Consider the following 27,898-nt stretch of genomic DNA (forward strand, 5'->3'; position numbering starts at 1 on the left):
AGTGAGTCCGATCCTGTGTGAAGCAGCCTGATGGCGGCCTCACCTGGAGTAAAGGGGCGGGGCCGGGGCCTTTAAAGAGGCCGGTGAGAGGGGCGTCTGCTCGCTTCTCTCGTCCAGGATCGTGTGTTCACGGTAAGGGGCTCGGAGACGGGGGTTGTGGCGTGTTCCGGGTGATGACAGCGGGATTCACTTTGGTCTGTTTCGGGGTGGGTTAGCTGCGGTGTGCGGCTTGGTCCGGGTGACACCCCCCAGGTGTGTGGTCTGATCGGGGTGACACAGGCGTGATTCTCCGCGGTGTGCGGGGTTTGTGGTCTGTTCTGCTGGACTACCGCTTAGATGCCGAGGCCCAGGGGTGATCAGCTGCTCCGGTCCAGGCCTCGTCTCTCTGCTCTTTTGGGGGTGGGGCCCCTAGTATGGGGTGCACGTGGCTGTCGTCCTCGAGCCTGGAGTGGGAGACCTTGTCCTCCCCTGGGTTTCTGGCAGCTTTCCTTGAGAGGCCTAGGGCGGTCTCAAGATGGGCAGGTCAAAGTTTGTCTTAAAATTAAATGACCAGTAATGAGAAGTCAATTCTAGAAGAAAAGACCAGGCCCTTGATTGACACCAGTGAGGGTGTGGCCATTCTTGGCAAGTTCCGCCTTGTGCCCAGTGCATCAGCCCGTTGTGGTGTTGTGTAGAGCATTCTGGGTCTTGTAGTTTTTACTTACTATACCGCAGTATAAGTAATTATGGACCGAATGGAGAGCTTTTGAATTTCCTACGTCCAAGCTGTGTCGTATGCTGTCCTGTCCACATATTTATTACACATTTTGATACTTTGGGTACATATTTTATGGGCTGTGACACACTTAAGTCCCAGAATGCAGGAGTGGGGACAGCTGATTATGCGTGAATCAGAAGCCTGGCTGCTATGAAATGACCATGACTGAGTGTAGGTTACAATAAAATTAAAGTTGACCACTTGGCAGCTTTGCATGGGTGCAGTTTAAGGCCTCATCGGTCAATAACTTGATAGAATGAATATATTCAGCCGTCCAATTTAGCATATAATTGCTATATTCCACAGGTGCATGCTTGACTAGCTGCTCCAGTGCAGGAGTCTATTAAGTTTTTATTTTTTTATTTTGCATTTTCGACTGTAAGTTGGTTTAATGACTGAATCAACAAGAGGACTAGTCTCAGAATAAAAATTAAATAAACTTGGACTGTCGCATGGACCGCTTGGAAGGTCACTTGGTGTAACTCGCTCCGGTGGTATTTGGCTAGAACGGAACAGCAGAACGTCTTCAACCCACATGTTCTCTTGTGGTATCTGCATCTCGTAGAGCTTGAGGGTGACGCTGCTCAACTCTGAAAAGAATAAGACCTGAGGCAAAAAGCTTCTCTCAGGACCTCCCTGTCTAATGGAAGGGTTGCTAAATACCAAGGCTGTCTTGATTCCCCCTCGTGCCTCTTGTATCCACAATCATGCACTGCTTTAGCTCTCTAGATGGATCTTTTAAACCCTTCTTTCTCACTTTCAGTTTTACCCCCTGTATTTACCTTCCTTTTCTCCTTTTTAGGGTCTCGCATGCATCTCACTTGACAGACACTATAGCTTATAAGGGCTTGGAGCCCGCCCAGAACTTGTCATTTGTTGTCTTCAGTGTCACTTCTTGTTTGCTGCCTCTTAATTGGACAGCCCGGGCAAGCACCACTTCCTGTTTTCTTCTATTGAGAAGCGTGTGCCTAGTCTCGCTCTACTGCTCAAGCTGTGATTCAGGTCCTCCCCATTTTGTGTTCTTCTCTTCCCACTCAGCACTTCTGCTAACATCTTCCCCCCCCCCCCCCTCCACATAGTCAATGCTTGTTTAAAAAGGTATTCGCCTCTCATTGGTTATCGTATCCTGTCTTCTCTACGTTGGCTTCCCATCGAGGCAAGATCTATTTACAAAACTGCTTGCATCGCCCCCAGAGCCTTGCACACTTCCTCCCCTCGTTACCTGGCGAATAAACTGAAAATGTCTGGAGGCTCGAGACCTTCTCAGAATACAGAAAAGTTTCTGCTTGAGCCCACCCCTCCTTCAAGAGGGAAAGATCGATGGCTCAATCGTTCTCAGGTAATGCAGTGAGAATCTGGAACTCGCTTCCTCCATTGCTCCGTGCCACCACCTCTATCCGGATCTTCAAAGCTGACCTCAAATCTCTTGTTTTCAAAGACACTTTCAGAACTAATACTTTAATTCTCAGACCCCTCAAGGAAGTTTGTTCATCATTGTAAATTTGTAATGTTTTCTTGTACATTCCTCACCCTTGCTTGATGTGTTTGATATTGTTTATTTTTATTTCATTTTCGGAGTTTTATATAGCGCTTACAGTCCCTGGGGTATCAGAGTTTGAGTTTGAGTTTAAAATTACTTATAAAGCGCACATACACCTGCGGTTTCTTGGCGCTATCAGAGCGCTTTACAATGTACATGACAAGGAAACCTAGTGTGAGAAGTTGGCCTGATATATGATGATTCCAATTCTGGAACCACCTATTATCAGTCCAAACAACCCTTATGGTGTCTGGTTGTAAGTCAACCTTATTAGACAAGCTATCCTAGGGGTAGCATGGACTAAGCAGCCTAAAGGCTTAACTTAAGAGGTCGTGTTATGCGAGCTGTTTTACCACATACAATCCTGTAATATCAAATGAAAGGACACCACACAAGTATATAATATAAAAATATATGTATTTATTACTAAAAACAATCCCCAGTATTCTTTATGAACAAAGGGGCACAAGCGTTAAATCAAAAGCACAGTATAACATACAAAGTTGCACAATTTTGGATGAGGCCTAGGGGCCACTCAAACCATATACTAAAAAAAATGGTATAAGAGATACCAATCGATCAGTGGTTAGGCCTAGGGCCTAGGGAATCGCTGGGAGCAGTCGGGACTAGCAATGCTGAAGTCGGGAAAAGCCCGCGGGATTCGGGTGCAGCACGTAAAGTGCGGCTTGCACCAATGTAAAGTCAATGGTGCGTAAAAGTTACAAAGTTAGAGTTTAAGGACACTTCCGCTGAACCTAGAGGAACAAAACTTAAGACACAGACCCTAGAGGTGTGTACCAGTGTGGGAACACCGGCGTTGCAATGTTACCTCACCCACAGGAAGTGGGTGCACAGGGTCGAAGTTGAGTCGGGTTTCGTCACGCAGGCTCTTGGTGCTTGGAGCTGAAAGGGCTGTAGGCGAGGTGAAAGAGAAGTGTCCGGTGGAGTCCAAGAGTGGACTCAAGTCGAAAAGTACCTGAAAGCAGAGGGGACAGTCTGGGTCACTCAGCAGTGACCAGGGTGGAACCAGGACGGAACCAGGCAATGTCGGGCGCAATCAGGTGGTTGTCGAGGAGCTTCTCTCCGCTGTCACGTGGGCTCTGGGGCATCTACGACGTCCAGGAGCGGGTCACGATCTGTGCCACACAGGCTCTCGCCGTCGGCGCTGTCAGCTTCAAGATTGGAGCAAACAACACTTGGCAAAAGCAATCCACGCAAAACCGGGAGATTGCTTTCTCACTCAAACCAGGAGGGTCAGAGTGGGGGCTCCTTTTCAGGGGAGCTGGTGCAAATCTGGAGCAACCAGAATCGCAGGTCGCATTTCAAGTTTCGTCGGTACAGGGGCCACAAGCTGGCTGGCAAGTGACCGGACCAACGCGTTGAGCCAAAAGAAGCAGAAGGGCCCCACGCAGCACTCGTCGAGTGTGGAGGGCTGACCTTCGGTGCAAGAGTGGCTCAGGGTTGGGGCTTCTCAAACCCCGGTGTACAGCTTCGAGGGTCACTCGTGGGCTGCACGGTCAGCGTCTCGTGGTCTTTCCAAGATGGCGTGCCCCACGCTTCCGGTCACCTCCACGGGTCTCAGCTCTGCAGGGACTGTGGATCGGGCTGTTGGAAGGCAGGCAAGCTTGATCTCGTTGATCTCTGTCGCTCCAGTTCCGGCGGGAACTGCAACAAAGCAGACGTCGAAGGCTGGATGGTGCCTGTTTGCACAGGGTGGTCACTCCTTGACCACAAGGGAGATTCTTCAGTCTTCTACGTTGAGTAGGATGTCGAAGGGTCCAGAGTTTCGTTTCTTATGTTTCATCAGGATAATCTGAAGTGCATTGGCACTGCTCCCACTCTTATTCGAATCTAGGGGGCTGGATTACCTGCTAGGTCCCCTCCTATGGGTGGGACCCAGGAAGTGGGTGGATACACCCCCTTCCTTTGATCTTGGCCGTGCTGTGACAGGGGCTGGAGTGCCCCAGAACCGGTTTGGCCGGATTATGCAAGGGGCAGCCTTGTGCTCCCCATGCAGTGTCTGGTTTCTTTCAAACCTCCCTGCTACAATCCACTATCTCCTGTCTGAGGGGGTGTAACACCGCCCTGCGACAGGAAACCTCTTGTCCAGGCCCCCTTGGCTGAGTTTCGGTCAGCTGCAGGGGGTCAGACCTGTGTCTGTGGCAGAAGCATCCATTTTGTGGATGTGAGGCTCTTTTAAAATTAACCGCATTTCAGTAAAGTAACCTGTCTTCTCCCTCTAGAGGGGTGGAATGATATCCCCGTCGCCAGAACTGGCGAGGGGATAGTATTCCAAATCGTATGACACCTTACACAACATGTTTTGATAAAGCCAAACCAAAGTTGCTATATAACCGCGAGGATTATAATGCACTTAATAGTATATGGTATGGCATTATCCTGAAACAGCTTAGGGAGTTGTTCCCGACAGCTGCAGACAGGCTCAGCTCATGCTAGAGCTCCATCTCACATTAAACCATGCACTCTGCCTCCAGGATTGATGAGGCCTTCCATAGGAGTGGCTCACAGGTTTATATGTGTCCAGATATAGGTTTAGATATAGGTATACTATACCTAAGCAAGAGGTGATTACACCACCTTGCCCCAGCTGAGTGATCAGCCAGTTGTCAATTTAAGAACCAGCCAGGGGTGGCAAAAGATATGCTGCAGCCCCTGGTAGGCCTTGGTGGCACCTATGCCCTGGGCACCTATAGTGCATTATACAGGGGCTGACAAGGAGTCCATTTCCAATTGTGGTATGTACCTAGGGTACATGGAATCCATTTTACAGCGAGAGCAGATGGTCTGGGGCCCTGATTAGCAGGGAACCAGGCCAACTAAGTCGAAAACCAGCTAAACACAAGGCAAAAAATCTGGGGTAACCATAGTCAGGTAGCCACCTTCCTACATAACCCCACCCCCCCAAACGAAAGGAGATAAGGCTATCCTTGGCCAGGTAAGCCTATATTGCCTGAGTGGCCATATAAGGAAGTACCTGCACTAGCATGGGTACCCCCTGTCTCATGGTCCACTAAGCAGTCCCTCACCCTTGGGGTATTAGAGGGTCTCCACCATAGGGAATCACTACCTTGGGTGTGTTTATGCAAAGTCAAAGGCTGGTTTGGATATGGAGTATTGAAGTGAGGCTCCACTAATTTAGGGCTCAGCTTCCTCCAAGTATCTTCCACCATGTGTGCCTTTCTTTTCTTCAACTGAGTTGCACTGTGCTCTCAGGGTCAACCTCTGGCTACCTAAAGCTGGAGGCTGGGTCCCTCTGTTTGGCTTGCTGGAGGGACAGTTCAGGTTTGGGTCCCAGGTTTGGCTGTGCCCAACAGAATCCATCTGTGGGAGGTCCCTAACTACTTTTAAGGGGGCTCCCTCAGGAGTTTTTAAAGTTTTCACCTCACTAGGGCTACTAGTTTTGGTGTCCCTAATCTGTTGATGGGGGTGCTTTATTTGACAGGGGGCCCTCTGGGTCTCACTGTCCTTGTCCTCTGCAGCCCTGGGCTGACTAAGGCAAGGTAGAGAGGGGCAGGTTACCTGCTCCAGACTGGGTCCCACCTGAGAAGGGTCCACTGACATCAGAGGCTCTGTCAGGCCAGGCCTAACAACCTCTGGGGCAGTTCCTTCATCAGGGGTAGGATCAGTTCCCTGAGGAGGCTGATCCTGTCCTAATGTCTGGTGAGGGGAAGATTTCTCTTCCTCCTCCATGCTCTCAGTTTGTGTGGAGTTATCCATCATTTCAGGCTTCACAACACACATCAGTTTGAGTTTGGGCTGTGGCCATCACAGCCCCACCAACCTTTTCAGGAGGGGACTCAGTTTGGGTTTCTGCTGTTATCATAACAGCTTTGCTATTCTGTTCAGGAAGAGCTTTTGCTAAAGATGGGGCAGAGAGTTGCTCAGCCCTACCAACCTTTTCAGGAAGGACATCTGGAATTGGGGCTGTAGCCATTACAGCCCCACTAACCTTTCCATTGGAATTTACCATTCTAGAATGGGTTTATTGTTCAACCTCAGCCCAGGCTGAGATTTCCAAATCATTACCAAGAAGGCAGTCTACAGGCACGTTTGATGACACTGCCACTCTCTTTGGGCCAGTGACACCTCCCTAGCTGAGACTTACTACTGCCATGGGATGATTTGTTTGGATTCCATCAATGTTTGTTACCTGGTATGTGGCACCTGGTAAACGTTGCTTAGAGGGGACTATACAGTCAGCCACCATGGTGATGCTAGCCCCTGTGTCTCTAAAGGCTTCAACTTTCAAACCATTGATGATGGGTTCTTGTCTATATTTGCTCAAAGTATTTGGGCAATCAGAGAAGTTGGCAAACCCCATGCCAGTCTCATAAACAAGATTATTGGGTGATGGGGACCTGGATAGGCCAGGGTCCACCTGAGCTCCATAAGTAAACCCACCCAGATTCCTGGGTGTGCTCCCACTTCCTGGGGGATTACTGCTGACAGTAACAGGAGGTGTTGGAACTGGCTTTGGAGGTATATTTTCTTTATTGCCATTATTAGGACATCAGCTGTCTGTTTTGTAATGCCCAACCTGTTTACAGACATGACAATAAGGCTTTCTCTGAGTTGAAGAAGTGTCTTGGGACCCACCCCCATTCTTGGAGTTTTGGGGCCCTGGGGAAGTCTTTTCCTTACTTTTATCCTCACCCTTTTCTTGAGGCTTGGTAGACTCCTTCTTCTGGTTACTGTCCTGATTCTTAGGCCTAATCCTGGTTCTGACCCATTTATCTGCCCTCTTTCCCAATTCTTGGGGAGAGGTCAAATCTGAGTCCACCAGGTGCTGGTGTAAGAGCTGGTTCTGACAATTACTTAGGATCTGCTCCCTCATAATCAAATTATACAATCCTGTGAAGTCATGCACTTTGCTGCCATGTAGTCAACCCTCCAGAGCCTTAGTAGCACAATCTACAAAATCAGTCCAGTCCTGAGTCTGTGTCTTCTGGGTATCTCTGAACCTTAACCTGTATTGTTCGGTGGTTAAGCCAAACCCATCTATCAGAACACTCTTCATGACTTTGTAATTGTTTGCATCCTCATGTCTAACAGTGAGGAGCTTATCTCTCCCTTTCTCTGAAAAGGAGGACCATAAGATTGCTGCCCACTGTTCCTCAGGAACCTGCTGTACCATGCAGGCTCTCTCAAGAGCAGTTATCCACTTGTGGGTGTCATCCCCTTCCTTGTAGGGGGGCACAATCTTTGTCAGGTTTCTACTATCATAGGACCTGGGTTTTTCTCTAGGAAAATTGCTGCCACCAGTGGCATCTAAGCAACACATTTTCTGTTCTCTTGCCAAGGCAAGTCTAGCTTGAGCCAGGGCTACCTCCTCCCTCTCTATCTGGAGTTTGACAGCCCTCATTCTTGCCTCATGCTCTTTTTTTCTGAGAGGGAGTCATTCCTCTCTGAGATTCTCTTGAGGCACTAGAAATGAGTCTCCTGCTGGAGATCTCACTCTTCTGTTGCGTGGGAGAATGTTATAGGGTCTGGGGAGGTGCTGGCCCTCTCCATTCCCAAGTAGGTTTAAGTTGGCCTGGCTAAGCCTGGCAACTACAACCTGGCTACCCCTCTGATCCTGATCTTCAGGTTCTTCTAAGTCTGAACCTTCCTCCTCCTCTTCCTCCTCTTCTTCTTCTTCCTCCTCTGGAGTGGTATCAGTTACAGGGGGGTTCACTCCATCTCCTGACTCTAAGGGAACTGCATTCGCCTTTTCTAAGTCATCCTGTTCTAGAATGGCTATCAGGGAAGGACTGGTGGGACTTCTGCCCCTTTTTAACCCTCTTGAGATGCACAAGGCAACCAAGTCTTTGTGGGTTAGCTTGTCATATCTGGAAGTTGCCTTGGTAAGGTCAACTGTCACAGAAACAGACCCTGAGGCTTTTCCTGTGTCAGACATGACTCTAGTGTGGTGTAAGTGATGCACCTACCTACACTAAGTGTTTCCCTACTGTACCTTACTAGTGAGTTGTAGTCAGGGTGTGCTAATCCCTTTAATCTACAACTACTAAGTTCAGTAGAACTTAATATGCTAAGCTTTTGATTTATATGTACCTAGAGTTACTTGATGTGATCTTTCAATTTGATAAAAAGATTGCAATGGTAAAACAACAGCAAGCTCAAATCCGCACCGCTGCTCACCAATGTGAGAAGTTGGCCTGATATATGATGTTTCCAATTCTGGAACCACCTTGTATCAGTCCAAACAACCCTTATGGTGTCTGGTTGTAAGTCAACCTTATTAGACAAGCTATCCTAGGGGTAGCATGGACTAAGCAGCCTAAAGGCTTAACTTAAGAGGTTGTGTTAAGCGAGCTGTTTTACCACATACAATCCTGTAATATCAAATGAAAGGACACCACACAAGTATATATTATAAAAATATATGTATTTATCACTAAAAACAATTCCCAGTATTCTTTATGAACAAAGGGGCACAAGCGTTAAATCAAAAGCACAGTATAACATACAAAGTTGCACAATTTTGGATGAGGCCTAGGGGCCACTCAAACCATATACTAAAAAAATGGTATAAGAGATACCAATCGATCAGTGGCTAGGGCCTAGGGAATCGCTGGGAGCAGTCGGGACTAGCAATGCTGAAGTCGGGAAAAGCCCGCGGGATTCGGGTGCAGCACGTAAAGTGCGGCTTGCACCAATGTAAAGTCAATGGTGCGTAAAAGTTACAAAGTTAGAGTTTAAGGACACTTCCGCTGAACCTAGAGGAACAAAACTTAAGACACAGACCCTAGAGGTGTGTACCAGTGTGGGAACACCGGCGTTGCAATGTTACCTCACCCACAGGAAGTGGGTGCACAGGGTCGAAGTTGAGTCGGGTTTCGTCACGCAGGCTCTTGGTGCTTGGAGCTGAAAGGGCTGCAGGCGAGGTGAAAGAAGTGTCCGGTGGAGTCCAAGAGTGGACTCAAGTTGAAAAGTACCTGAAAGCAGAGGGCACAGAGTCTGGGTCACTCAGCAGTGACCAGGGTGGAACCAGGATGGAACCAGGCAATGTCGGGCGCAATCAGGTGGTTGTCGAGGAGCTTCTCTCCGCTGTCACGTGGGCTCTGGGGCATCTACGACGTCCAGGAGCGGGTCACGATCTGTCCCACGCAGGCTCTCGCTGTTGGTGCTGTCGGCTTCAAGATTGGAGCAAACAACACTTGGCAAAAGCAATCCACGCGAAACCGGGAGATTGCGTCTCACTCTGAACCAGGAGGGTCAGAGTGGGGGCTCCTTTTCAGGGGAGCTGGTGCAAATCTGGAGCAACCAGAACCGCAGGTCGAATTTCAAGTTTCGTCGGTACAGGGGCCACAAGCTGGCTGGCAAGTGACCGGACCAACGCATTGAGCCAAAAGAAGCAGCAGCGCCCCACGCAGCACTCGTTGAGTGTGGAGGGCTGAACTTCGGTGCAAGAGGGGCTCAGGGTTGGGGCTTCTCAAACCTTGGTGTACAGCTTCGAGGGTCACTCGTGGGCTGCACGGTCAGCATCTTGTGGTCTTTCCAAGATGGCGTGCCCCACCCTTCCGGTCGCCTCCACGGGTCTCAGCTCTGCAGGGACTGTGGATCGGGCTGTTGGAAGGCAGGCAAGCTTAATCTTGTCGATCTCTGTCGCTCGATTTCCGGCGGGAACTGCAACAAAGCAGACGTCGAAGGCTGGATGGTGCCTGTTTGCACAGGGTGGTCACTCCTTGACCACAAGGGAGATTCTTCAGTCTTCTACGTTGAGTAGGATGTCGAAGGGTCCAGAGTTTCATTTCCTATGTTTCATCAGGATAATCTGAAGTGCATTGGCACTGCTCCCACTCTTATTCGAATCTAGGGGGCTGGATTACCTGCTAGGTCCCCTCCTATGGGTGGGACCCAGGAAGTGGGTGGATACACCCCCTTCCTTTGATCTTGGCCGCGCTGGGACGGGGGCTGGAGTGCCCCAGCACCGGTTTGGCCGGATTATGCAAGGGGCAGCCTTGTGCTCCCCATGCAGTGTCTGGTTTCTTTCAAACCTCCCTGCTACAATCCACTATCTCCTGTCTGAGCGGGTGTAACACCGCCCTGCGACAGGAAACCCTTTGTCCAGGCCCCCTTGGCTGAGTTTCGGTCAGCTGCAGGGGGTCAGACCTGTATCTGTGGCAGAAGCATCCAATTTGTGGATGTGAGGCTCTTTTAAAATTAACCGCATTTCAGTAAAGTAACATGTCTTCTCCCTCTAGAGGGGTGGAATGCTATCCCCGTCGCCAGAACTGGCGAGGGGATAGTATTCCAAATCGTATGACACCTTACACAACATGTTTTGATAAAGCCAAACCAAAGTTGCTATATAACCGCGAGGATTATAATGCACTTAATAGTATATGGTATGGCATTATCCTGAAACAGCTTAGGGAGTTGTTCCCGACAGCTGCAGACAGGCTCAGCTCATGCTAGAGCTCCATCTCACATTAAACCACGCACTCTGCCTCCAGGATTGATGAGGCCTTCCATAGGAGTGGCTCACAAGTTTATATGTGTCCAGATATAGGTTTAGATATAGGTATACTATACCTAAGCAAGAGGTGATTACACCACCTTGCCCCAGCTGAGTGATCAGCCAGTTGTGTCAATTTAAGAACCAGCCAGGGGTGGCAAAAGATATGCTGCAGCCCCTGGTAGGCCTTGGTGGCACCTATGCCCTGGGCACCTATAGTGCATTATACAGGGGCTGACAAGGAGTCCATTTCCAATTGTGGTATGTACCTAGGGTACATGGAATCCATTTTACAGAGAGAGCAGATGGTCTGGGGCCCTGATTAGCAGGGAACCAGGCCAACTAAGTCGAAAACCAGCTAAACACAAGGCAAAAAATCTGGGGTAACCATAGTCAGGTAGCCACCTTCCTACACCTAGGCAATATAGTACAGTGGGTATCAAGGAAATTGGGGACCAAGAAGAGCGAGGTCATTGGCCAGATGTCTCGAGATGGCGGTTGAGCAGAAGTTCTTTTAGTTGTCTCTTGAAGATCGTGAAGGAGGGATTAGTCCTGATGTGGGTAGGGAGAGAGTTCCAGATTTTTGGGGCATTCCCAGAGAGCAGGAGAGGGGCTTTTTGTTTGTCTTTTTGGGGGGATTAAGAGGAGTGAGTTGGAGCTTCTTATGTTTCTTGATTGTCCAGCTTTTGTGAGTTTGGCAGAGAGGTATTCCTGTTAGCCTGTGTGCAAGGCTTTGTGTGAGGCGGGCTGTTTTGAAAGCTCAGCATGCTTTGATGGGTAGCCATTTTAGGGCCTGTAATGTAGGGGTGATGTGGTCCTAATTCCTGGTACCTGAGGCCATTCTTGCTGCTGCGTTTAGGGTGGCTCTGATGGGGGCTATTTGTGTTCTTGCTGTCCCGGTTAGTGGCATTACCATAGTCAAGTCTGGACAGACCTAGAGATTGGGTTGCAGTTTTTAGGTCATGGGGGGGGGTTGGGTATGGGGGGTATGAAAGGTTTGATTTTTGTTAAGGAGTTTTAGGTTGTAGAGGGCGCCTTTTGCTGTGGGAACTCATGTTGGTGCTTGGGTCTAGAGAGATCTCTAATGATTTGACTGAGTTTGCTGGAGTGAGTTTGCAGTTGCCTTCTATGGTGCTACCCTACCTCTTCTAGTCTCCTGTTTGTTTGTAACGTTTTGCTCATGTAACATAACTGGTTTTATTGTACAGCTTTTTGACACCTTCGGATAAAGTCCGCACTATATAAAAATGCATTAAATAAAATAAAAATTGTTTTCAGAGTTCACAACGTCAGTCTCTGTGGCAGGTAGACAAAAGCAAGTCCCTTTGTGCACCTTTCTCAAATATGCTGTACTTTTGAACCATAATTTTCCTCCGTGGTGCGGCTTCTCTCCCCCCCCCGACTCTTTATGATCCTTTGAAACCTGCTATTTTTTCTACTCTCACTCCAGGCTGAGGTCTCCTCCCATCTGAAGTTGAACAATCTGTCCCGTGTGTAGATGTGTGAGCTCATTTCTGTCACGAAGAACGATCTCTGCTGTTTGTATAAATGAGATTTTAGCCATCCGTTTGTGTGTTCCATGATACTGCAGATCACCGGTCTTCTCAAAATAATGTGGCTTGTGAGTAGTCTCAGATTTATACATTTCTTCAAGTAGATCTGTAGCGTACTTAAAACCATTGGCAAAGCCCAGAGGCGAGACCCATTTGCTTTGCCAATGCTTTTTTTCTCTTGCTCTGGGTCATAGTCGGATAATAAACATAAGTCCTAGTCCCCCATAAAAGCTGCTGGTGGATAGGGTTGGACTGTAAACCTAAAGCAGACCTGACCCATTTTGTCAGAGCAGTCTAAATCAGTGGCATAATTCAGGCCCCCATGGTGGGGGTGGTGGGTGGGGGGGGGCAAGCTTCATGGGGTCCCCTCAGCAAAAGAGTAGGGACAGGTGGGAGGGTCCCATCTGTGCTCTTTGCAGCCCCCCCTTAAGTTTGTTACACACTGGCCCAAACCATGCATAGAGTAAGCCTGACCACTACCTGGGGGGGTCCCCCAAGAAAATGTGTGGGAAAATGGTGCATTTACAACACTTTTCATAATATATTCTCTTGCATTGGCTTTTAAAAAACAATAAATGATTACCTTGCAGTGCCCCAGGATACCCAGTCGTACCCGCAGACATTCTTATTGTGAACACACAAAATAAAATGTCTTCCATGAAACATGAATTTAAATGCAACATAAGTGCACACACAGACTCTTAGGCAAAGCCAAGAAGCTAGAGTGAGCGGCTGTCATTTTAAAGCTGGTAATATTTTGGAACAAGACTGAGGGTTTGTGTACTTGCTTTACAGATCGAAACAGTCAAGATGCATCTGGAAGAGCTGTGTGGGGCTATGATCCAGACATTCAAGAAATACTCTGGAGCTGATGGTAAGGATGGAGAGCTGAACCAGGAGGAGCTGTCCAAGCTTCTGAAGGAAGAGTTCCCAGGTCTATCTGTGAGTACAACCTAACACCTATATTTATCTCTGAATATACACCTATTGAATGTTTGCCCGTGGTTTCAAAGAGTGTAATTTACAGAAAAGGTCTTGCTGAGAATGACTTACCATAATTCAGTGCTGAATTCATTTTCAGGATATTTAACTTCACAAAACATATGTTAAATGCAGTTATTATCATGCTTTCACAATCTTAGTGCTGTTTTAGAGCATTCATTACCATACCGGACACGCCTCCCCATGTAGGCCCATCCTTGATGCAAACATTTACCAATGAATGCTCCCTTGTGTGTGAAACTGTTAACCAAAAAAGTCCCTGTCAGCAAAAATGTACTGTCCCACATTGCACTTTTCTTTTATGCCTTGTTAAACTTATGTGACTGTACTAAAACACATTTTAAATTACTTATTGAATGTTCTTTGCATTTCAAAATCTAATTTATAATAATTTGTTGGATATATTTATAATATTTTCCCCAAACAAAACTCACATGCCCAAAACATTGACTTGCCTGGGGTGTCGGTCAAACATGATTTTTTTTTTTTTTAAAAACAAGCTTTAAATGTTTCTGTTAAAAATGGGTCTCTAGTTGGCAGAGGTAGGTACATTTGTCCAAATAGGGGCCCTTCTTCCTAGTTCGGCTAAGGGAGGTGCATTCCTAAAATAACCCCTGCTCACCCCCTTGGTAGCATGGCACGAGCAGTCAGGCTTCACTTGGAGGCAGTGTGTGAAGCATTACAAGCACTACAAAGACACCACACCAGTTTAGAAAAATAACCAATATTTTTATATACTTAAGACAAGACCAAAAACAATAGAAATCCACAATACAGTACTTGGAAATGTTCAGTTATCAAAATAACATAGAAATACAGTACCTTGAAGTCGATAGCTACTCCCGGGCTATCACAGCATCATGAACAAACAAATCCAAACCGTTCTAGCGGACCACAGCATCGCAGGCCAACTACAGTGTCGGAAAGCCCCTCAAAACAGTACCTTTTAGAAATGCAGGGCGTCGGCGGCCTCTCGTTGAGCTACGAAAGCACGGCGTCGGTTCCGTAGTCATCGGGCCATTGAAGTCACACTCATTGCAGATTGAACTCCTCATGGTTGAAGTCAGGAGAGCTAGGGTTGGCAGGCGTCGGTTGCTGCAGTGCAAAGTGCAGTGGTACGGCATGCGATACCCTCAGATCATGGTGCAAGCAGCAGCTTGTTGGCAGCATCAGATGGCGTCGTTGGTGCAAAGTGAAACTGTGCTATTCACAGTGCTGGCAGGTCATGGTGTAGGTGCCGTCACAGCTGAAGTGCTGTCGTCAGCTGACTAACTGGAGTCGATGGTGCCAGTAGGTAATGGCTGCAGTGTGGGATGAGGATGGTGTCCTGTAACTTACGAGCTGTGCCCTCTAACCACAGTGCAAGCAGTGGTGTTTATTTCAGTGTGGAGCGGCGTCTTGGATACCAAGGCGGCGTGAAGTGAGGTGGTGCAGCGTCCACAGGTCACATTGCAAGCAGCGGCTCGGTGGCGGTGTCAGATGGCTTTGTCAGTGAGACCAGGGTCGCGGTGCCGTTAGGACATGGAGTCGTGAGCAGTGTCGTAGACGCCGTCGGGTTGCTCTTCTGTTGCAGCAGAGAACACAGTCCCCAGTGCTGATGGCAGAAGGACTGACGTCTTTGCTGTTCCTGAGACTTCTTGAACAGGGGGCAAGCTCTACCTAAAGCCCTTGGAGATACTCCAAGAAAGAAGTTGCAGAAAGTTCAGTCCAGTCTTTTCACTGCCCAAGACAGAAGCAGCCACTGCAGGCCAACACAGCAGAGTGGTAGATCCTCCTCACAGCTTCTCCAGCTCTTCTTTGATATCTTATTGGTCCAAAAGTCTTCTCCAATTCAGGGGTTTGGGACCCACTTTTTATACCCCAAATCCTTTGTCCTCTCAGCAGAGGTTGTCTGTGCCCAGCCAGAACCAGTACTGTCCTCTCTGGTTCAGCTTCCTGGCAAGAGATGGAGACTCCATTGTCAGAGGCAGGCGGGGCCTATTCAGGTGCAAGGGAAATCTCCTCCCACCACTCTAAATGCGGATCAGGCCTATTCAGGTGCTAGTGAACTCCTCCTACTACTCTGAATGCAGCCCGGGTCTAGTCAGCCCAGCCCTGACAGATTCAGGAAAGGCAGGACGCATTAACCCTGTGAGAAGTTGGCCTGATGTATGATGCCCACAATTCTGGGGGCACCTTATAGCAGTCCAAACCATCCCTTATGGTGATGGTTGTAAGTCAACCTTAAAGACCAGCTATCCTAGAGGTAGCATGGACTAAGCAGCCTAAAAGCTTAACTCAAGAGGACATGGGAAGCCAGCTGTTTTACCATATGCAATCCTGTAATATCAAATGAAAGGACACCACACAAGTTCTATATTATAAAAATATATCTATTTATTCTCCGAATAATCCCCTGTACTCTTTAGGAGTATAGAAGCACAAGCGTTTAAACAAAAGCACAGTATAACATATGGTTGCACAATTATGGATGAGGCCGGTGGCCACTCAAAACCATATATAAAAAAAGTGGTAAAGTATCACTAATCGATCAGGGGTAAGGCCTAGGGCCTTGGGAATCGCTGGGACTACACTGGACTAACAGCAGTTAGGACTGGAGTAGCCCGCGGTAATCGGGTGCAGCGCTAAAAGCACACGCATGCACCAATGCAAAGTCAATGGTGCGTAAAAGTTATCGAGTTACAGTTTTAAGAGTCTTCCGACTGGACTAGAAGGACAAAACTTTAGACTTGGACACTAGAGCTGTAAACCACTACAGGAGCACCGGCGTTCAAGAGTTACCTCACCCACAGGAAGCGGGTGCACAGGTGCAAAAGCGTGTCTGGTTTTGTCGTGTAGATCTAGGGTGCCTGGAGATGAAGATGCTGCAGGCGGCCAGTAGAGAAGAGTACGGACGGATCCAAGGGTGGATCGAAGATGTAGAGTACCTGAAAGAGGGGACGGAGTCTGGGTCACTAGCCAGTGACCAGGAAGGAACCAGGCAATGTTGGGCGCAATCAGGTGGTTGTCGTGAAGCTTGTCTCCGCTGCTACGTAGACTCTGGGGCACCGAGGATAACCTGGAGTGAATCACGAGCTGTCCCACAAATGCTCGCGGTGTTGGCTCCTGGATCGGAGTTAACAGGCCTTGGCAAATGCAACCCACGCAGGATTCGGAGATCAATTCTTACTCGGACCAGCGTGGTCAGAGCGGGTGCTCCTTTTTAAGGGAGCGAGGGCCAGTCTGGAGCAACCAGACTAGCAGAGCAAATTCAAAGATTCCTTGGTACTGGGGCCACTAGTCAACGGGCAAGCGACCGGACCAACGCGTCAAGCAGGAAAATGGAAAAGGGGCCCCACGCAGCACTCGATGAGTGTGGAGGGGTTAGCTTCAGTGCAAAAGCTGCTCGGGGCTGGAGCATCTCAAACTCCAATGCACAGCTTCGAGGGAGCCTTGGATGCTGCACGGTCAGCACTTCGATGTTTTTCCAAGATGGCCGGCCCCACGCTTCAGGTCGCCTCCACGGGTCTCAGCTTTGCAGGGACTATGGATCGGGCTGTTGGAAGGCAGGAACGCTGGGTCTTGATCTCTTGAGTTCCGGCGGGAACTGCAACAAAGCAAACAGTGACGAGCTGGATGGTGCCTGTTTGCACAGGGTGGTCACTCCTTGACCACAAGGGAGATTCTTCAGTCTTCCACGTCGAGTGGGATGTCGAAGGGTCCAGAGTTTCGTTTCATAAGTTTCAGTCAGGATAATCTGATGTGCATCAGCATAGCTCCTACCTTTATTCCAAATCAAGGGGCTGGATTACCTGCTAGGTCCCTCCTATGGGTGGGACCCAGGAAGGGGATGGTTACACCCCTTTCCCTTTGTCCAGTTTCGCGCTGGGGCTGGAGTGCCCCAGAACAGGCTTGACTGGTTTTTGCATGGGACACCTTCTGGGCCCCAGGCAGTGTCTAGTTTCTTTCAACCCTCCCTGCTCCAATCCACTATCTCCTGTCTGGGGTGGTGTGGAACCTCCCTGTGACAGGAAACCCTTTGTCCAGGCCTCCCCTGCCAAGTTTCGGTCAGCAGCAGGAGGCCAGACCTGTGTCGGGGCAGCAGCATCCATTTTGTGATGCTGAGGCTCTGGTTAGGATTAACCGCGTTTTAAGTAAAGTAGCATGTCTTCTCCCTCTAGAAGGGTGGAATGCTACCCCGTCACCAGAACTGGCGAGGGGGTAGTATTCCAAAGTGTATGACACCAAACACGATATGTTTTGATAAAGCCGAACCAAAGTTAGCATTAACCACGAGGATTATAATGCACTATATGGTATGGCAGTATCACTGGAACAGCAGTAAGGAAATGGTTCCGAACACTGCAGATAGGCTCATCTCATGCTAGAGCACCATCTCACATAAAACCAAGCACTCTGCCTCCAGGATTGTAAAGGCCTGCCATAGGAGTGACTTATAGGTGCATATGTGTCCAGATATAGGTTTAGACATAGGTATACTATATCTAAGCAAGGGGTGAGTACACCACCTTGCCCCAGCTGAGTGATCAGCCAGTTGTGTCGATTTTAAATGGCCAGTCAGGGGTGGCGAAAGATATGCCGCAGCCCCTTGGATGCATCTATGCCCTGGGCACCTATAGTGCACTGTACAAGGACTGATAAGGTGTCAAGTACCAAATTGCTTATGTACCTATAGTACATGTCTGTGAATTTAGAGAGAACAGCAGGCTGTGGGTCTGATTAGCAGGCCCACAGCCACATGAAGTCGAAAACCAGTGAAGCAAAAAGCAAAAATTGGGGTGACCATAGGAAAGCAGACCCTACTCTCCTACGACTCCCCTGTGGCCATTTGAGAGAAAGCACCTACCCAACCCCTGTCGTTCCAAAGCCAGGCAGTCTATACACATCCTAGCAGAGGCACACAGGATGGCTAAGCAAGAAAATACCTACTTTCTAAAAGCTGTGTTTTTAAACACAGAATGGAAAAATCACCTTTACTAAAAGATTCATCTTTAGATTTGGAGTTCAGGCATATGAAACTTTATTACTTTATTTTTCTATCTGGTCCCAATGGGAAGTTATATTTATAAGATGTTGTAAATTAACTCCCATGCCTTCCTATGGGCCATATAGCATTTCAATAGTGAAAAACGAAATTGGCAGTATTTCACTATCCGGACATGCCCCACACATCCGGGCATGTCCTACCTTTCACATACACTTCCCCCTGCCCACAGGGGTACCTTGGACCTACCTTAGGGGTGACTTGCATGTAAGGGTTGGGCCTGGCAAGTGGGTGCACTTGCCAAGTCGACATGGCAGTTTCAAACTGCGCGCAGACTCTGCAGTGGCAGGTCCAAGATACCTTTTCAGGGCTACTCGTGGGTGGCACAATCAGTGCTGCAGCCCACTAGTAGAATTTGATTTACAGTCCCAGGCACACTCAGTGCACTTTACTAGGAACTGACAAGCAAATCAAATATGCCAATCACGGGAACACCAATCCATAACACAATTTGCAACAGGAGCACTTTAACACTGATCTGCAGTGAGAGTGCGCAGAGACACTAAGCCAGCAAAAACATTCAAAATCGATAGGTCAAAGCAAAAAATCAGGGGAAGCACGCCAAAAGATGCCATGTTTCACATTTTCTACAGCGACACTCAGTCAATTCTAATGTAAACAAATGTGCACAGAGTAATATGTCCCAATATAGCTGTAAGTAGGATCTGCTTCTTATGGTTATCCCCCACTTTTTGCTAAATGTGATACTTTTTTTGACTAGTCTGCCTGTGATCCTGCTAATCGAGACCCCAGTTTATCTGCTTTCTCCCTAACCCTTAACGTTAGATGCTTTGGTACCCTCCAGATTGGATACTAGGGTACCCTTGTCAGTCCCTAGTATATTGTACACATGCACCCAGGACATGTTTACCACACATGCCTCCCATGGGGTGAATCATGTATTCTGCCACCCATGAGAGGCCATGCAAAAGGGCACCTACAGGCCTGTCATTGCAGCCTGTGTAAGTTGGTGCATGTCTCACTTAAGATTTAGGTTTACTATATCTAAGGGCCACTGCACTTAAACCTAGAAGTCACCCCTATAGCAGGCCTTAACAATCCTGAAGGCAGGGTGCTTGGTTCTAAATGAAGGTGCCACTGCATTAGCAGGACACTCCTGCAGCCTACGGTGTGTATTCTCCCCAGTTGTCAGTGCCTCAGCAATTTACAGCATTATGCAACCGCGTGATGACAAACTCTAAAACGGCTGCATGTAACCCTATTGTGCTTGGTGTCCAATATTGGGGAATCATATCCTCACTCCGGTAATTGGTGTAGGAGGTATGATTCCACCCCTCAAAGAGCTTTGTGAGGTCCCAGGTGTTCATGGTACCAGCCGTCTAGTCCCGGGCAGCCCAAAATGGTTGCTGCTGACCAGAGGCACATTTCTGCCTTCCCCTGCTCGAGCATGGCTCAGCAGCAGAACAATAGGCATTCTGTCACAGGGAGGTATGACCATCTCCCAGACAGGATTTAGTGTCTAAGGCCTGGGTTGGTGCACTTGCCAGCGACAAAGTCTGCATGAGGGGCACATTTGGTGTCCCTGTGCATAGTCCGTTCAAACCAGTTCTGGGAGCCGTAGGCTCCTGCTCATGCATGAAACTGGACAAATGACATGGGAGTAACCTCCCCACTGTCCAGACCCTCTCCTCTGGGTACAAATGGGCTTACCTGGCTGTAGGACCTTGGATTCTATGTGGAAAAGATCCTGTACCAGCAACCACTGCACTTTGAAAGTCTGGACTTAATTTAGGCCTGGCCTCCCCCCCCCCCCCCCCCCTCCCCCTCAGTCTGAAGCATTGTTAGTGCCCGTGCAGGACCTGTGGACATTCAGGACAACTGAGGATATCTCCCTTGGAATGAAGGAGTCACTCCTCTGCAACCACTGGCACCACATCATGATGGATTAGTCAGCTGATCCTGAGCTCCTACGGACTCCAGCAGCAGCTCTCCTTCGAAGTCCTCCATTGGCTTTGACAGTGGTTTCCGACACCACTGCAAACCTATGCACCCAGCTACCCTGGGCTTGGTAACTTGGGTACTTCTGTATCCACGGGTGGGGTGGCTCTCCAACATCCCAACTTCCCGGGGTTTCTTTGAAGTACACTGGGATGGGTTCTTAAACTATAAAACTCCAACCACGACTCTCCCATAGAATTGTAGAGCACACGGTTGTGTTCCCACACTGCACCCTGTCCTCAGTGGGGTCCCTACTTGCTCACCTTGGGTGGTTTCTTGGGGTCCCAGCGATTTCTACATCCTCTAGACCAGTGGTTCCCAAACTTTTAACTCCTGAGGACCCCCACTGAGTCACCACTGGAAGCTGGGGACCCCCAAGCAATTTGTAGGATTTAAATTTCAAAGTTTAAAACAGTAATTTGAAAAACAATTAACACATGTGTGCACCCAAAACAAATACTCGAATTACTAATGATTTTAGGGGCATATTTATATCACCATTGGAACATCACTTTTTGCGACAGTCCCATGGTGATAGGGGCCGCGCCTTATTTACAAGGCAGCGTTAAGCCACTTAACATGGCTTAACGGTGCCTTGTAAATAAGACCCCCTTTCACCCAATGCTTAGCATGAAAGGGGTGAGCAGTGGGTGTTGCGGTGGCCGTTTTCTCTGCAACACCCATCGATTTTGACGCTGTCCCCTATTTACAAGGGCAGCATAAATAAGAGGATGCACCAAAATTAAGACCAGGGAACACCTGGTCTTAACTTGGCAAAATGAGGAGAAATGCTTTATTTCTCCTCATTTTTACAAAACGCCTTGGTTTGTTTATGTTCAGGAAGGTGACTCTTCCTGCACATCAACAATCTTTAAAAAAAATGACATTTTGTAACTTCCATGTGTACTGCATTAAGCAGCACACATAGAAGTGACAAAACGACATTTCAAGATTGTTTGTGCAGGAAGGGGGGCCTTCCTGTACATAAACAATCTTCTAATGTTAAGTGTAGCGCAAGCGCAGGAGAAACGCAGGACTGCACCATATTCTTGAAAATATGGTGCAGCCCTGCGTTTCTAAAGTGGCGGAGTGTGCTGTTAAGCCACGGAGGCTAGCGACACTCTCTGCCACTTATGCTGTATTTTATATTGAAAGAATTTGCAAGAAAACGAAAAAGTTAATGGGAAGGTTGGTGCAGCATCTCCGTGACTAACTTTTCAATGGTTGGTTTTATTTTGCAGTACGAGGCTCCTGCTCCTGCCAGGGCCAGACTGGAAACCCAAAGCAGCCCTGGCAAATGATTTCAGTCCAGTCCCCATACGGTGCACACCAAGTTACAGGGAGTGAGTTTGACCACTACACAGGAGGCTTTGGGAGGTACTCCCCCAAAAATATTTAGGAAACAATGGTGCAGTCTATAACACATTTATCAATATATATTTAATTGTATAAGCTTTTTAAAGAATAGTAAATGAAGACCTGGATATGCACCAGAATACGACCATCTTTCTGAGGGTTCTTCAATGATTCCCTCACTATCACCCTCCAACAGTGCCTCTCATCTCTCCACAGGCCCTCTGTCACATGTATTTCATTTGTCTTACAGCATCTCTCATACCATTGTAGGATGTCAGAGCACTTTACATCACACACATATTGAGACAGTGAATCATACGTGTACATCAGTGTATAGAAAATGTTACATAAGGCAAAGGGCACTACAAGGTGTAGGGTTCACAGGCCATCCATACTGGTAGGCATTTTTAAATAGTGCTTGGTCTGGTGAAGCACAAACTCAGGATTCAGAACATAACACAGTGGTTAGCATTGCCTTTAACTATAAAAATGTATTTCAACCCAAATAAACCTTTTTAGCAGCATCAGGATAATGAAAGACTGGGAAAAAGCATAAGTCACTAACTTTTACCTTGCCGTTTGCAAGAAGCTGTTTGATGACAGTTTATACGTCACTGTGCTAGATTACGATTGTCACTTATGAACAGCACAGTAACAAAAGAATCTCTCTGACATAGCAGCAATCCACGGACCTATGCATATAAAATACTTAGTTTTAAAATCCATGGTACACATTTTTTGCAGTAGTCATATTAACCCTCTGGCCAGGGCCATTTCTAGGTGTTTTGCCGCCCTAGCCGAGAATTGAAAAATGCCGCCCCATCCTGTCACCAGGGATTTTACTTTTAAAGTTATAGCAAAAGCACAGAACAGTATTGCGACAAGTCTGGGAAAAGTCACAGGATTTTCCTCCCTGGGTACATCCTGTTCTTGCGCTCTGCTGGGGTCAGGGATTTGTGTACAAAACAGCTGCAATTTGAACCCAAGACACGTGTTTACCAAGTGGTGCCCCAGGGCTAATAAACACTACATCGCTTGGAGGGGGCAGTAAGAGGAGGGAGTGAAGTTGCCAAAACAAATAGGGGCCCCTGAAGAGGATGTAGGGCAGATTTGCAGGGGAGGAAATAAGGACCACACTGGAGAGGAAAGTCTGCCCTATATATTTCAATTTGTGGGCTCTTCTAGAGTCCCCAACTTCATAAAAAAGTGCACAGTTTTGAGCTCACTGGACCACGGTCAACACATTTAGATTCTCACCACAGTTTGAATATAAATATATAATTTTATTTTCATTTTTTAACATATGTAGCTGGTATCAAACACATATAAAAACATCTTGCTCAGCATATATATACAATTCATTCATGAAATCAAAAGTAAACAATTCAGCATATATACCCCCTAAAGCACCCTCTCATCATTCATCCAACTTCACAACCATAGCAAACATTCAAACCACTCATTCAGTGCACATAATACACGAGCCTCAACACCCATCGCACAAAAAATACTCTGAGGTAGTTCTAAAGAGATTATTAATAGAACAGGTGGTCAACAACGCCGACGCGCGTTTCAGTGCCCTGCCCTTTCTGCGGCGGCACCTTCGTCAGGGCATGTATGCAGGGAGGAGCAAGAAAAAGGGGGTACAGAACAACTCAATAAACGTGGTCAATAATTCTCCACGGCACGGGGACAGACGACCTGAATCCGCAGCAATGTGTACTCTAGATATTTTCCTTATAAAACGTGACTGAGGGGATCATACGCTTCCCACAGGTGTCGTTAGACTGAGATTTCCTCGTCGTTTTTCAGAAACGGACAGGACAACACATCCCGCCTCATTTTCTGCAGTACAGCGTTTCCCGAGAGTCTCTTCTGTATTATTCGATGTTCAGAGGCCGGCCGGCATCTTCCTCCAATGTGATTTTCGCGGTACTCCGTGGCGGATCCTCTCGGGACACTCTCACAGTAACGGCGACGGTTCGGGCGTGAAGTTGACCTAAATCTGTACCAAATGCTCAGAAACACTTGTTAAACACAAATCAAGGATCATCAAATATCAACATTATGTAACTGACATTACCTCCAAATTGTTTCATCCAGAAGTCCTAGCAGGGGAGCACCATCAGATTAGGCATGTCTGCTTCCTCGGGATCGTGCAGGTGCATTTTGTAGATCTGTCCACTTCTGCTGGCCCCCACTCCAAAACAGCGCCCATGAGTATTACAGCTTGAGCTGCCTGTGCCAGGGTGAGAGTGAGCCCTACTGTAATTTTCTGAGAACCTTCGTAGTCACGTGGAAGGGCCTAAAGCGAGGCCAGATTTGTACCAATTGCACGTTTACTTTTTGCAGTTTTTTAAAGGCAACCTCGACCCAAAGGTATCGGAGCACTTTACATGAGCGCCACTTATGTTACACAATGACACATTCATTTTTGGTAGGCACTGGGAGGTTAAGTGATTTGCCCAGAATCACAGGATGTTCAGCCAACGCGGAGGCTCGAACCTTTTCCCCAGCTCTTATGTTGGCATCTCTGGCCCTTACCCCACATCCTCTCTCCTTGGCACCAGGAGCAGGGCTAATAAGGGGGAGACGTTGATCCAAAAATAAAACATCTGATCAGAAGCACAATTTCAAGACAACGCCCTAAAAAAAACATTTCTGGTTGAAATAAACTTCATCTTGTTTACCACAGAAGCCCTAGTGGCGCTAAGAAATGAAGTCTGTCTCTAGTGCTTTCTTAGGACCGGGCACATCCGTCTTCTGCAGTGTTGCACCTGCTACATTACATAAGTCAAAGCTGCCACTGGACAGACCTCTCATCTCTCTCCAGCAGATACATTAATCACTGCAGTTATCTTCTTGACACTTTTATTGTTCTTTGAAAACTGCTAATTAAACATGATACTTTGCAGTGCTATTAAAACTGCTGCCTGCGGACCCCCTGGAAATGTGTCAGGGACCCCTGGGGGTCCGCGGACCACAGTTTGGGAAACACTGCTCTAGACAATGTCTTGACTCAAGTTGTGGTTCTTGTACTATTTTAGTATGTGGTTTGGTCTCCCCTTGGAGCCCACTGTATTAGTGCTATTTACTATTGTTTCTGTGCTACAGTATTGTGTGCTTTGTGATAATCTTCGTGTAGAAGATACTTTATCGTACTAGAGTTACATTAATATTTACATTTTTATAACTACTATGTGGTTCTCCTTTCATTTAACCAATACTATAAGGATGATTCTGGTAAAAAAAGATGCTTAACATTCCTTCATGATTTAAGCCAAAAGGCTGCTCTCCACAGCTACCACTTGAATCGCTTTCTAAGGTTATCTTTTGAACTCTTAAATCACCGTAAGGGTGGTTTGGACTGGTACAGGATGCCCACTTTAATTAGCCGACAGCATATACCAGGTTTCTTCTCACAACAGCCATTGGGGAAAGGGGGCTGGGGAGGAGGGTTCGGGTTACATTGATAAAACTCTACCTTCAGCCTTGTGCTTGGTAAATGTCACCTGAAGTGCTTGATGTGCAATATGGGCCTATATTGCCAGTTAGTCGTTGTGTATTCTCATATTGTAGGGCCTATTAGCCCAATGTATACCTGGACCTTCACAATATTGTTTGCACTTTGCACCTTAGCAGGTGCTTTCGGAGTTCCTATTGTTGTGTCTGAGTGCTGGCTTGACCATGTCATGCCAGTTCGTTATCATCTCAGTAATTTCTAATCTATCGAGATGGATTGTCTATGTAAACTTAAAGCTTTAAGGGCTGATGGATTTAGAACCAAGTACAGGATAATCATTATAGAGACACTAGCACTGAAGTCCTCTCTTTCACCACGAACTTCCAACATTTGGCAATATTCCAGGCTTTTTTTTTTTTTCATTTAATGCATAGTATCTCTAGTTGCTTCACTACAGTAAAGGTTTGCATCCTAGCTGTGCAGAATGAGTGTCTCCTCTAGATGTGATATTTTATTGTTTAGCTCTTACAGAAGGGATGCACAGCTGCTTAAATGGCAGTCTTCAAGATGACCTCAGGAGTGTTTGGAAAGCACTCGTGCTCTCTTCCCTTAATAGAAAGCCTGAAGCTTGGGGTGAGAAGATGTTTAGAATAAAAATCCAGAATGCTATCACTTGAGCCTTGAAGCCAGAGCACTTCTTCTGCCATGGTATTTGGACACCATCCAGTGTACCATACTTGTTTCAGACAAACACTTTGGTATAGTTTGAATGTTTGTCTAGGGTTGTGTGTACTTTAACCACATTTTAGGATTAACAATGTATTTGCCAAGGAGAGCTTGTGACCACGAAAATAATTTCTTCTGGGAGAAAGTCAGGAAGGGTCTTTACGTTCATTAAATTTAAAATTCTACAGATACTGGAAGCTCGGTCACCCAAATGACACCTTTCCAGTAGCCTTGCTGGAAACAATGGGCAGGATTGGGCCTTCAGCCCACATGGATGAAAGCACTTTTGTATCCCAAATTAAGGGGAAAATATGGGTTAATTTGAGTTATTTGCAAGAACCCACCTACTAGGATTGCTGATCGGTAAAGATGCCCAACGCACAAACTACCATGACTGAGGTATAGGAACTTGTCTAGTACTTGACCAACTTTCCTCTAATGACTGATGGCTGAGCCAATGTTTAGCCCTTTGTAGTTGTTGCTAGTAGACTGTTCTATCTGAAATACCAAAAATAGAACAGTCTCCTTTATTACCCTGCCCTCAACATATGTGTTTTCTTTTTCTTCTAGTTCATGTCTGGAGGAGGGCAGTGGTTGTCTGGTTGCTCTGATGGAATATTAGAAGGCTTGATAAGCATGAGCAAATTTCCCTAGGGTTGGTTTCAAAGTCTGACCCCATCTGGTTCTTTTTAGCTCTTGGATTACGTGCAACATCCAGAACACCACACTTCCCTAGGTCCATATTTAGTCTCCCTCTATAAAGGGAGGTCCATATTTAGTCTCCCTCTATAAAGGGAGGTCCATATTTAGTCTCCCTCTATAAAGGGAGGAATGACATTCTAACCCGAATTTAACTTTTGGTTCAAACCTCATGTTAACAAATTCAGGGCCGAAGGACGGACTGTTAGCTCTGGCAGTTCAAGGTAGGTGTAGTTGCATGGAATGTAACACTCGTCCCATGCTTGAGGCTGAGGCCCTTGCTGGATGAAGGCCATTGGACACCATGGATGCTGTATGAGGTGTTGCAGAACAAGCAAACACTAGACCGTTTCTGTACTACAGAATTTTCTGATCTGCATGTTAATTCTGCAGCTCTTTCTCTCTAGAGAATGACCTTGTAAATCCAGTCCCTCTCTTCCCCGGTCTTTCAGCTGAGACTGTTCTTCCTTAAGGCAGCAGGTGACTGATTCAGCAACCCCAAGGGTGGAGCTTTCGGCTTCACTGCATTGTAGGAAACCAGAAACTGGACTGCCCTGGGAAGGGATTTGTTAAAATCGTAGAACTTCCAATCGAAGGCTGTGTGTGCGCCTCACTTACCACAGTTTGCCATGATATAGGGTTTGAGCAACCCGTACTACTGGATGTCTATTTTTGTCTAGCCCATCTGGTCAAAAGTAATGTCTAGGAAACACTGGTTTTCTGCAGAATGGTCTTATGGAAAGTTTAACAAATGTACTGAGTGACTCATCTATGTATAGAATAATGCAAATATTGAGGGATGGGGGAAGGTGTTGTGAGGGAATCTTCTCCAAATTTCCTTCCCACCAAGAAAGTAGAATGTTCAGATCATGATTTACTTCATTTTATAAAACCTTCTCTTGTTTGTTCCCTCTTCGTTCTACAGGCCTCTGGGAAAGACGAGGAAATGGCAAAAGAGGTGATGAAGTTGATGGACTTGGATGGCGACCAGAAGGTTTCCTTCAGAGAGTTTGCTGTATTTTTAGCAACTCTGAGTATGCTAATGGAGGAATGTGAATCCTGATCTAAACTCCTTTTTTCTCAGTTTAATAAAAAAATAAATATGGTAGTTTGTTAGTTTATTCCTCTTTTTGGTAAGATGTCAGTCTTGGCAAGTGAGTGTCACATGGTTGATCGTTAAGGGGCGATATCCAGAAGAGTTTCCTGCTTTCCTAGTCTGCATGAGTGTGGGAAATGGAGCAATACCTACATATTTGGGGTCCTTGAATGTACTATGTACCCTTCAGTTTTCGAATTAATGTTTGCAAAGGACTGCCAAGT

At 47.1% G+C, this 27,898-nt stretch overlaps 1 protein-coding gene across 1 annotated transcript; it reads left to right on the forward strand.

Moving 5' to 3' along the window:
* LOC144798782 (protein S100-P-like) lies at window positions 1–27,898 on the forward strand. Its single transcript, XM_078669828.1, has 3 exons — window positions 1–132; window positions 13,125–13,271; window positions 27,504–27,898. Exons 2-3 carry the CDS (start codon window positions 13,140–13,142, stop codon window positions 27,639–27,641), a joined length of 270 nt encoding a protein of 89 aa, XP_078525954.1. The 5' UTR covers window positions 1–132; window positions 13,125–13,139; the 3' UTR covers window positions 27,642–27,898.

This window comes from Lissotriton helveticus, chromosome 12, assembly GCF_964261635.1.
Source record: "Lissotriton helveticus chromosome 12, aLisHel1.1, whole genome shotgun sequence".
Lineage (NCBI taxonomy): Eukaryota > Metazoa > Chordata > Amphibia > Caudata > Salamandridae > Lissotriton > Lissotriton helveticus.